The sequence below is a fragment of the Panthera pardus genome, unplaced genomic scaffold (genome assembly GCF_024362965.1).
Source record: "Panthera pardus isolate Hobbes unplaced genomic scaffold, ASM2436296v1 HiC_scaffold_16, whole genome shotgun sequence".
NCBI classification, from domain to species: Eukaryota; Metazoa; Chordata; class Mammalia; order Carnivora; family Felidae; genus Panthera; species Panthera pardus.
Genome location: NW_026526721.1, coordinates 6246977 through 6259105, shown reverse-complemented (window position 1 = coordinate 6259105; position 12129 = coordinate 6246977). Strand labels below are relative to the sequence as shown.

Here is a 12129-nt window from a genome sequence, read left to right as displayed (position 1 = left end):
TGTTTCGGGTCCGCAGAAGGGGCCTTGGTCCCTTCTCCGGATGACGAGTGTGTCGCCTGTATTAGGGACACATCTGAGCGGGCAACCCCAGCATGTCATTCCCCCTGTGCCTCCTGTGTTCCAGGAGGGATGAGCCTTTGGGACTTAACTGGCATTATGCATTGATTAATTTTCAGATGGGTCTGGTCCAGGGAGGTAGGTGCCAGCCATTGAGTGGTAGAGTGGGGTTTCAGTCTAACCCGGTGTGACCCCAAGTTCAAGCCCTAGCATTTTGTCTGTTGGGAAGGGAGTGTGGAACTTGGACAGGACCTGAGGGTGAGTCTGGTAGGACACTGAGCTCATGCAGGCTGGCGGCCAGCGTCTGGGGCACCGGGGTGACGAGAAGGATCGGTTCTATCCTCGTCTTCTCCCAAGATTCTCCTACTGCCTGTCATCTTAATAACTCATTTTCTGCTTGAGAATGCTTTGTAGACCCGTCTCCAGGTCTTTGAAAAGCTGTACCCCACACAGCCTATCTGTTTCTGTCAAGTGGGAGGTTTAATGTCCTGGAAGGTGCTTTTGAGTACATAAGGAGGACAGGGGTTTATTTTTGTTTTAAACATTAATATTCAAAACCTTTACATTCAAATCTCATTAAGTGTTACAATTCAATTCATAAATTCTAGAATGTTTTAGTTGTCACTTATAGGGAGGTCTTGGATTAATGTGGGTACATATTTGCAAATTTAAACACTTTGGAATAGTTCTGTATACTTGCAGATGTCATTTATCCGTTCCCCCCCAAGCACTGCAGTTGTCTAATTTAACCACAAAACTCTTCACTTCTCCCCAAGCTCATTTTCCCACCCTCGCTCACTGAGTGCTGAGTAAACACCTTTGGCCTTCTCGGTTTGTAATTTTCTTGTGTGTTCTGTATACTGCTAAGTAATGTGTTTGTGCTTCTGTTTCTTCTCTTGAAAATCTAGTTTAAAAAAATTTTTTTTTAACGTTTATTCATTTTTTGAGAGACAGAAAGAGGCAGCGTGAGCAGGGGAGGGGCAGAGAGAGAGGGAGACACAGAATCCGAAGCAGGCTCTGGGCTCTGAACCAACAGCACAGAGCCCGACGCCGGGCTTGAACCCACAAACCACGAGATCATGACCTGAGCCAAAGTGGGATGCCCAACCAACTGAGCCACCCAGGCGCCCCTTGAAAATCTAGTTTTAAAAGCGAGGTTTATTGATGTGTACTTTGCATTTAGTGAAATTGACGTTTTCTAGGTAGGTGGGCAATTTGATGAGTTTGTGCCCTTATTCAGTAGGATAACTACATCACAATCAAGATAGGATCTCTTTCACTCAAAAAATCTACTTCTTGCCCATTTCTTGATGTGTTAAGTTTAAACATCCATAGACTCTTTGCTCTTAAAGATGATTCTGTGACTTTCTTAAGAAAATTTGTCCTGTTCCTATTTTCGTCTCCAGAGTGGATCAGGTTGGAGTATATCTGTCCTTTAGTTAGGGGATTGGGTAGGGGCCAGGCGAGGGCAGAGGGGGTGAAGACAGAGCTACTCTTGGCATAAGGCCTGCAGGAAGATGTGCGGTAGCAAACACACTGCTTTGTTCAGGTGCCCTTGAGAGACCTCTCGTGTCCCCACGAGAAGGACTTCATTGCGCAGGCACCGGAGGTTGCCACCTCAGAGGGGGTCCCAGGACCTGGCACTTGCGCGGGCGCCGGGGGAGACCCGTGATGGGGACATGGCTTCCCGGTCTCTTTCTGAAGAGTTGCCCTGTTGTGCAGAGGGGAGCCTAAGCCGGAGGGACCGACTCATTGTGCGCGTGCTATGTGCCAGTACACGTCATACGTTATCTTCTTTCTTTTTTTTTTTTTTTTAAAGTTTATTTATTTATTTTGAGACAGACAATGCCAGCAGGGGAGGGGCAGAGACCAGGAGAGAGAGAGAATCCCAACAAGGCTCTGCGTTGTCAGAGCAGAGCCTGACGAGGGGCTCCAACTTACCAACCACGAGATCGTGACCTGAGCCAAAATCAAGAGTTGGATGCTTAACAGACTGAGCCATCCGGGTGCTCCTCTTTAGTCTTTAAGAAAAAAAAAATTTTTTTTAATGTTTTATTTATTCTTGAGAGAGAGAGCAAGTGAGCGAGCACGAGCAGGGGAGGAGCAGAGCGAGAGAGGCACACAGAATCCAAAGCAGGATCCAGGCTCCCGAGCTGTCAGCACAGAGCCTGACGCGGGGCTCACAAGCTGTGAGATCATGACCTGAGCCGAAGTCGGAGGCTCAGCCGACTGAGCCACCCAGGTGCCCCTCATCTTTTTTTTTAATCAAACTTTTAAAAATTTTGAAACAAACGTGCAGGAAAGTTACGCATACAGTGCAAGGAACCAATATTGTTTCCTGAAACATTTGAAATTAAGCTGTCAACCTGCGCCCCTGCATTCCTGGATGCACTAGTGTATAAACAGGTGGCTTGTCCACAACACAACCATCAGGGACCTTCCTGATCTCTCGTTCCTGTTTTCACTCCTCCCAAGTGAGGTCCTTTGCAGCAAAAGGACCCTGGTCAGTACCATGCGTTGCACATACTTGTCACGCCTCTTCAGTCTGGAAGGATTCTTGGTCTTTCCTGGACTCGCAGGGCTGACATTTCTGAATAGGGCAAGGGCAGTGAGTTCGCACAATGGCCTTCTTGGAACATCCTTGTCTGATGTCGCAGAAGGGATGCTGTGTTCTCATTGCAGGTCTTCTGGCGCTGTGGACTTTGGTTTAGGGGTGTTCACTCTCCGCTTGGGGTGGGTGCTCCAGGGTTTCTCAGTCCTTCCCCGCCCCAGACCTGCGCTGTGGGTGGGTCTCACTCCACCCTTGCTGTCAGGGGATCTGTACTTGTCCTGGCCGCTGCCCAGCGCCACCTGGTGGCCACTGCTCCCTGGTCCTGGGGTGGGAGCGAGCGACCCTGCAGTTGTGTGTGTGTGTGCGCAGGTATCTGGGGACGCTGCATGTGAGCGATGGGGGCCTGGCTGTCGGAGGTGCCCCTTCACAAACCTTTACATCTGTATTTCTCCATCTGCGGAAAATCGCAAGTTCACACCCATATGCCTCCAATTCTAATTCAACACAGCAGGATTCACTGTATTCTTTTCCAGATCCATATTTCTAATCCCCTTTTCTGACAGAAAACTGCCTCCCATTATTTTCATTATGTCTGCTGTATTTGATTAAGGCTTTGTAACTCCCATCCTCACTGCTGCCTGCTCCCCCCCACCCCCCATGCCTGTTCCCCCATGCCTACTCCCCCTCACCCCTGTGCCTGCTCCCCCACGCCTGCTCCTCCCCCATCCCCCATGCCTGCTCCCCCCACCCCGTCCCTGCCCCCTGCAATGCCTGCTCCCCCCATCCCCCATGCCGGCCAGCCCCTCTTGGGCTCTGTCTCTGTGTTTGGCTGGGTGCTCCCAGCCTGTATCCTGTATGACTCCTGCGCTCACTCTAATGCCAGGCCGCCCTTTCTTGGAGACCCCTGTAGCACTGTGCTTGGCTCTGACCCCCTTGCCAAGGTGCCCCTCTGTGGGAGTGCCCTCCTCCTGCTGGGCTACGCCCTCCTCACTGGCCCCCTTCGCTCACCTTCCTCTGCCTACCTAAAAGGATGTGTGCTCCTTGTCAACCGAGTGGCAACTGGAATTGGTTTTCATTCTGTAATCACCGTTTTGTGGTTAGAGTGAAAGATACATCCATTTGTACCAGAGCGATCCGTGAGCATATCTGCAAAAGGAAACGTATAATGTGAATAATGGTCCACATCAGAGGGAGTTTTTGTCTTTGTGGTGGTTGTGGGGGCAGGAGGACCGGGCAGCCGAGGCTGGCTATGTAGGTAAGGGGCAGCCCGCCCCGCTGGAAGAGACCTCAGTGGAGTGGTGGAGGAGGTGGGGGAGAAGGTGTACCCCCGTGGAAAGGCGCTGATCCCCGCTGTCCGCCCCACCAGATGTCCAGGGTGCTGCAGAAGGACGCTGAGCAGGAGTCGCAGATGAGAGCGGAGATCCAGGGTATGAAGCAAGAACTCTCCACCGTCAACATGATGGATGAATTCGCCAGATATGCCAGGCTGGAGAGAAAGATCAACAAGATGACGGATAAGCTCAAAACTCACGGTACTGGTTTCAGTTGTAGTGTGGAAAGCTTTACGAGAGCTGATTAATAGAGAAGTTTTTATATAAAGATTCGTGGAATATATGTTTCGATTCTTCGATGTTCTAACTGTTGAAAGCAACGTTTAGGTTGTCTGGAAGAAACCCAGTGATCATTATTTCTTTCTCCTTACTTGCCTGTGAACCTTTGCTTCCTAAACACAGAAACAACTAACATCTTCTGAGTTTTTCTTCGTTTTCTGTAGGTAGACATTTTCAAATTCAATACATTTTGAGATAAGCCTGAGAAAATGTCATACTGGATTCCCACGGGCTTTTGTGAATACTCTCAGAAATGCCCAGCAGTGTCCTTACCCCAGTATAGACTTCAGGGTCGGGGTTTGGTCTTGTTCACCGCTACTTTTGCCACCACCCCTAGCAGTCTCCTGTGATGAAGACGTTTTTCACCCATGTGCTGGGTGAGAGAGCTGTCTCCATGGCTCATAGGACATATGGAAGGGCCCACCCAGGCCCAGGACTAGCCAGGTTTCCACTTCTGGGTTAGTGTGCTGTGTAGACAGGGAGGCCTGGGGAGCAAATATAGTCCTCTTGGTGAGTGATAAGTGCACTATAAAAGGAATCTCTGATGTAGATGGATAGTTTTAAGCATTTTCACAATTAAAGCTTCAAATCTTATAATCTGTGTGTGATTCTATTTCAATGACTGGCATAATCTGTGGCTTTTAAGAAATTCTGTTTTATATTTTCTTTTTTTTTCCAAAGTTTATTTTTGAGACAGAGCGCGCACACACACACAAGTCGGGGAGGGGCAGAGACCGAGAGGGAGACACAGGATCTGAAGTAGGCTCTAGGCTCTGAGCTGTCAGCACCGAGCCCGACTTGGGGCTCGAACTCATGAGCCACGAGAGCACGACCTGAGCCGAAGTCCAGAATCGGATGTCTGACTGAGCCACCCAGGCACCTATCTGGTTTATAATTTCTAAATACACTGAATTAGAAAACATTTTATAAAATGAAAATGACATTTCTGTGTCCTTTGAGTATTTTCTTCATTTTTCAGGACTGATAATAATGATTTCATCCTTGTTTTCCTTTCAGTGAAAGCTCGGACAGCCCAATTGGCCAAGATAAAATGGGTTATAAGTGTTGCCTTCTATATATTGCAAGTAAGTGCCGTATTGTGTCACCTGGGGTCCTTAAAATTGGTACCAGACTGTCCTCCAGAACTCTGCAGCCCCCAGAGTCCAGGTGTGAGAATTCAGGCTTTTCCACTCTCAGCTGCTGTGCTGCGTCATCCTGCCAGCATGGAACCGAGCACTGTGGATTTATAAGTTAGACTAGAAGAAAGCCTTTCTCTCTCTCTTTGAGTTGAAGTACGACACACAGTGTTAGTTTCAGGTGTACAGCATAATGAATCAACAGTTTTCTGTGTTACTTGGTGCTTGCCAGGAGAGTGGTGGTCACCATCTGCTTTTTTTAAAATTTATTTAGGTCCTAGTTTTTGTGTTTATTCATCTTGTTTTTTTAGATTCCACATGTGAGCGAAATGATGCGGTATTTGTCTTTCTCTGTCTGACTTATTTCACACAGCACTGTATTCTCTAGGTTCGTCCATGTTGTTGCAAATGGCAAGATCTCATCTTTTTATTTTTCTTTTTTTTAAGTTTATTTATTTATTTTGAGAGAGACAGAGACAGCACGAGCAGTGGAGGGGTGGAGAGAGAGGGAGACACAGAATCCCTAGCGGGCTCTGTGCCACCAGCGCAGAGTCTGACACGGGGCTTGAACTCACAATACCATGAAATCATGACCTGAGACGAAACCAAGAGTCGGACGCTTAACCGACTGAGACACCCAGGCGCCCCAAGATCTCATTCTTTTTAATGGCTGAGTAGTATTCCAGTGTGTGTGTGTGTCCACCTCCTCTTTATCCATTCATCTGTCACTGGACATTTTGCTTCCGTATCTTGGCTAATGTAAGTAATGCTGCAGTAAGCATAAGGATGGCTGTATAGTTTTTCAAATTAGTGTTTTCGTTTCCTTTGGGCAAATACCCAGTAGTGGAATTCTATGTTTAATGGAATTCTACGGTAATTGTGTGTTTAATGTTTTGAGGAACCTCCATACTGTTTTGCAGTGGTGGCTGCACCGGCTGTGTTCCCACCAGCGGTGCGCGAGGGCTCCGAGAAAGCCTTTCTCGGTTGGAATTGTGAGACGTTGAAGTTTTCAGCACATGAATGCTGAAGTAGCTTCCCTGGAGCTCTTTCCTACTGCCTTTATTCCAATGCAGTTTGGGGAGGCGTGTGGGGAAGGGAGAGAAGCTTATTTAGACAGCGTTTTGTTTTTTGTTTTTTTTTAATTTTTTACAAAAATGTTTTATTTTTGAGACAGAGAGAGACAGAGCATGAGCAGGGGAGGGGCAGAGAGAGAGGAGACACAGAATCCGAAGCAGGATCCAGCCTCCGAGCTGTCAGCACAGAGCCCGACGCGGGGCTTGATCCCACAGCCTGTGAGATCATGACCTGAGCCGAAGTCCCACGCTTAACCGACTGAGCCCACCCAGGCGCCCCCTAGAGAGAGTATTTTGTGAGAGTGCCGGTTTGGGTCGCTGGCTGTTGTGTGGTGTGTGGACGTGGAAGTGACTGCCCGCTCTCCGGGGGGGGGGGGGGGGGGGGGGGGGGGGGGGGGGAGGGGCGCTGTTCTCGTTAAAGTCCAGCCCATTGATTCCCAGCTTTCCTGTCTGGGGTTGGAAGGTTCCTGCGGAACCCCTGCTTCTGCTGCGATACTCTGAGGTCATGGATGTGCTGCGCACGCGACGAGCGGCTGCCTTCAGTGACCTCTGGGTTTCAGCGCTACACGTGGTCCTCACTGGGGAAAGGATTTGGGCCCGCCCCACACAGCCCAGGTTGTCTGGGTACATTTAAGTACTCCCCCCGAGGCATTGTCACTGTGACACTGGCTGGTTTCCCGAGGGCAGAATTGAGCCAGATTCCCTCTTTTATGGTCGCTCGTTTGAGTGGCTGATTCAAGGCCACGAAATGGGTGAGGACAACCGAAGGGATGCTGCTTCGCTGCCTACCGTGTAGACTCCCTGGGCTCCCTCCTCGAGCAGAGGCCAGCACCGTGTGTGGGTGGGAGATCGATTGGTTTTCCAAGGATCACAGAGGCGTGAGATCACTTTTGTCACTAATAAGGTGTGTTTATCATAGTCTGGCTACTTAAAGGAGATGCTCCATGAGGAAAGAACCCCTTCGTTATGCGGGACCCGGGTTGGTTTATCAGCTAATTTAATAGTGCGTATTTGTTATTCATATTAAAACAGTAAAACGCCAGCTCACAGAAGGCTACCCCACTTGGCAGCAGTGCGTGCCAATGTCCTGTGGACGAGTCTCTAATTAGACACTATTTCAGGGTGCCGCCAGCGGAAATTAGTGGCTGTGCGTCTGGGTCTGTTTCCCGCGAGGACTGATTGACAGGGCTTGACCTCGTCGGTTTGGAGAGTTTCCTTAGCATGTTTGCGCGTTTCTCGTCTTTCTTGGTTATTGGTTGTGTCACTGGCAGGTTGTCCGCTCACCGGCAGTGTCTTTGCAGGCTGCCCTGATGGTGTCGCTCATTTGGAAATACTACTCTGTCCCTGTGGCCGTGGTACCGAGTAAATGGATAACTCCACTAGACCGCCTGGTAGCATTTCCTACCAGAGTAGCAGGTAAGAGTTCTCTGGAAATCCCAGGGGAAGAATATGGACATGTGGGGTACAAGGTGAAGTAACCCCCACCTCGTCCATTCACTAGTGAGCAGTTCTTGGTGTCTGGGCCTCGCAGCAGGCTCGCGGTGAAGAAACAGGCCTAGAGAAGTTACCTGCCGTGGCCAGCGTCACCGGCATGGTCGGTAGGAGTGCTAGAGTTCTCGGTCCAGTCTGCTTCCAGAATCGAGGTCCACTCCTTGAGTTTGATACCCTGTTCATTGAAACGCCAGTCTCTAGTCCCTAGATTCTGTGACCTCTCTTCGTTCCTCACGCGTGGCATTTCTCCAGCATTTACTGCTATTGGCTGTTCCTTTATTTTTGAAAGGTAACATCCTTGGGATGTTAAAAGTAGTACATATCATTAATGATTAGAAAGACAAGAACAATTTTAAAACCATCTCATGGGCTATAGATAACTTCTCTTAACTTTGTGGTATGTTTTTCCAGTCTTATTTTCTATTTGTTTTATACAGTTAAAGTCGTCTGGTACATGTAACTTCATATCCCCTTTTACTTTATATTGTAAACCCTTTCCCGTATCAGAAGACTTTTGAAGGAATTTCAAAAAACTGCTCTTCATTAATTTCTCTGTTAAAGATATTTGTTTAGGTCCTAATTTTTTACTGTCGTAGTCTGGTTATGCAGTCTGTATTCTGCAACATGCATCCTTGCCCGCCAGCCTTTGGTTGTGTTTTGTGATCATGCTGGAAGTAATTTACTGAGTGAAAAAGAATGACTGTTCCCAAAGACTCCAATTTCACCGCATCCTTCTCCCTCTGCCCCTCTTCTCCCCCCAGCCTTGTGGGCACTGCTGGTGGGCTGTCAGGGCTGCTGAGCAGGAGAGCACGAGGCCCAGGCATCTCGGGGGCCACCGGCACTCTTGCAGCCTGCTTTCCTATTGCTTCGTCATCACCTGGGCACGAACGGCAAGGGTAGACATGGCCTAGTTTATAACAGTATTTTGAGAAGGAAAAACAAATAGTCTTACAGGGTGGTTTTCTGATTTGTTAATGTCGTAAATAACAACACACCTCTCTGGCAGGAAAGAAATTCGCATCATTGCCAGTTCGTGTGATTCTTACTGAATGAAGGAGGCAGCCTGTGAATCAGGTCTGATGAGTTTGAATCCAGGAGACACAGTCTGAGTTTTTCGTAGCCTAGCACTGCTGAGAAAGGGTTGGATTCCTGTAAATTAAAGGTAGCAGAGGCCGGAAATACGGGCAGAACCGTTGGCATGCTCTCTGACGTTGAATTTCTTGGTTTCTAGGTGGTGTTGGAATCACCTGTTGGATTTTAGTCTGTAACAAAGTCGTGGCTATTGTGCTGCACCCTTTCAGCTGAGAGACCAGACGAGTCCAGCTGAGACACTTGTCAACAGTGGATTTTCCCTTATAGGTTAAAAACCTGATACTTTTTTTTTTTTTTTTTTTTTTTTAAAGGAAACAGAAGCACACAGGTTAGGTTTTTTTGTTGAATGTGTTTGTTCTTGGGTCTTATGTGAGATACGAGAGGCCTGATCTTGTGCACTTGTTGTTGAGCCAGACGGCCGGTCTCTGGTCTCTCAGGCGAGTGCCCCCGCCGGCAGAGCCGCACGTTTGTCGGGAGAAGGGTGTGGCGTGGGTGTCCACACGCTGTGACTCGGGGTTTGCCCTGTTGGCGTATTTTAAAGGTCATGTTGCCAATGGGAAGTCGGTTTTCTAACTTAAGTACTCTAAAGACTTTGTGCTATTCTTGACCCAGATTAGAAAGCAATTTAACTTTAATACCGCCAGTGGAATTTGGAATCTCGTGTAGTACTGCTAAGAGTAACACTATCTGACGTTGCTTGTGTTTTTTCCCTTCCTGTGTTGAAATGTCACGTGTTGGGCAAGCCTTTGTATAGTATTATCTACTTATCTGAAGCTGTTGATGTTTCATCACTGTGTTTTGTAATGTGTTCATGAGATCATAATGCATTGTTTTATGCTTGAATTGTATGTTTTATATTTAAAGCATTTCAAATGAAGTGTGTTTTCTAAGCATTTAATATTTATGCTCTGTAGAATGGAACAAACTTAAACTGGGAATTCTGATTAAATTAATTTGAGTGGATACATTTTTGAAAACACTTCTTTTTTACTGTTGCTCTTTTTTTGAATTATAATTGACACATAACGTATTAGTTTCATGAGTACGACATAGTGATTGGTATTTGTACACACTGTGAAACGATCACGATGAGTCTAGTTTCTCTGTGTAAAACACTTTTTTATAATTAAAAGTTTTGCAAGGGCTTGTGTGACTTTTCCTTCCTTATGATTACTTAACTTGCTATGACCAGTTTGGAAATGTGACAGGTGACAGAGGGCTTTGACTGTTAACTCAGTTGGCCACTGCACCTTAAAACTAAATCCTGTCACTGGTTTTTAAAAGGTAGTATTTGTATTCCCGAGTCCCCTAATGACCTGAGAAGCTACCAGTTGTGCCGGGAAAAGACAAAGTGCCAGAACGCTCTAGTGTGTCTCCAGAGTCGGGGTCAGGTTCCCCTTCTCGTTCCTTCAGACTTCCCAGCCCCGGGCTGACTTAGCTTTTCTCAGAAAGGACGTGGAGCAGGCATCACGGGAGTATTTCTAGCGAAAGCATCCGAGGGGGTGTTTTGGCCACAAAGGATGAGAGCCCCACCTGCCGAGGCGAAGGGGGGGCACCGGGGAGCCTCCGGGGCCAGGCCCTCAAGGCCGCGTGCCTGCCGCCCGCACTGAGCGAGCTGCAGGCCTGGAGGCAGGTTGTATGGAGCCTCGGTGGCCGGGCACGGCGTGCGCAGGGACCCCCGTGGGTCACTAGTCCGTGTTCAGTCTCCCTGACAAGACCCTTGCTCGTCTCCTAATGATCTGATCTTCCGCGTAATACTCAAGGATTTTGACGGCTGTCACCGAGGCTGGAGGAGGAGACGCGCAGTCCCGGCCCGTGTCCGTTCCGCACGCGGGTACTTGTTTGTGAAGGTTACGTCAGGGACGTTTACACGGCCGTCGTGTTTTACAGCATCGCGGCTTTTTACAAGTCTGTTTTTAAATAGATAATAAACATCGTACTGGATTCACGAGATACAGAAAGGGATACAATGAAAAGTAGATCTATCTTCTGACCGGTGAGTGTCCTGTCAGCCCACTTTCTGTTTCCCGTCAGTACCAGTTTCTTACGACTCTCCCAACGATACCCCGTGTGTATATGAATATTGATGGATGCGTTTTTAAAATAATTTTTTTTAATTGTAAAAGTAATACCTAGGGGTGCCTGGGTGACTCAGTCGGTTGAGCGATCGACTTCAGCTCCGGTCGTGATCTCACGGTTTGTGAGTTCGAGCCCCGCATCGGGCTCTGTGCTGACAGCTGGGAGCCTGGAGCCTGTTTCAGATTCTGTCTCCCTCTCTCTCTGCCCCTCCCCCACTCATGCTATGTCTGTCTCTGTCTCAGAGATAAATAAACATTAAAAAAAAAAGTAATACCTAAAAAAATAGTAACTGCTCATTTAAAAAGAAAAAACGACTCTTCCAACGATACCCGGTGTGTATATGAATATTGATGAATGTGTTTTTAAAATAATTTTTTTTTAATTATAAAAGTAATACCTAGGGGCGCCTGGGTGGCTCAGTCGGTTGAGCGACCGACTTCAGCTCAGCTCATGATCTCACAGCTTGTGAGTTTGAGATCCATGTGAGGCTCTATGCTGACAGCTCAGAACCCGAGCCTGCTTTGGAGTCTGTGTCTCCCTCTCTCTCTGCCCCTCCCCTGCTCGCACTCTGTCTCTGTCTCTCTTTCTCTCTCAAAAATAAATAGTAAACATTAAAAAAAAAAAAAAACAAACAACTCCTACTTGGAAGCAAGGAAACAAAGTCCATGATTGCACAGAGTGGGGATTACTGGTATTAACATTTGTGCTTTTCTTTTTTTCTATTTATTTATGGATAGCTATAGGTTTTGCATTTCTATTAAAAAATACTGGATATAGGGGCGCCTAGGTGGGTCAGTCGGTTAAGTGTCTGACTCTTGATTTCCGCTCAGGTCATGATCTTGAACACCTAAAGCTCTCTTTATGGTCTGCTTTACATTTATGGTAAATCAAGTGGAGATCTTTACACATAAACCCACCAACATTTCCTTTTGGGGTTGATACCCTTCTGTTGCCTGGATGAGGGGTAGAATCCTAGTCGACTAGTTCACTCTTCCTTGACCTGGCCGGAGTTTTAAAATAATCTTTGAGGATGGGGCATC

The 12129-nt window shown here is 47.6% G+C and overlaps 1 protein-coding gene across 7 annotated transcripts in view; it reads left to right on the top strand.

Moving 5' to 3' along the window:
* Window positions 1-12129, top strand: part of GET1 (guided entry of tail-anchored proteins factor 1) — a 61569-nt gene that overhangs the window by 4873 nt on the left and 44567 nt on the right. For 4 of the 7 annotated variants that reach the window (XM_019420380.2, XM_019420382.2, XM_019420375.2 and 1 more), the window contains exons 2-5: window positions 3975-4140; window positions 5236-5303; window positions 7729-7843; window positions 9150-10154. In XM_019420380.2, the coding sequence (XP_019275925.1) occupies window positions 3975-4140; window positions 5236-5303; window positions 7729-7843; window positions 9150-9223 (423 nt within the window). In that variant the 3' untranslated portion in view covers window positions 9224-10154. The other 3 variants (XM_019420376.2, XM_019420377.2, XR_008422411.1) reach the window with 3 other exon arrangements.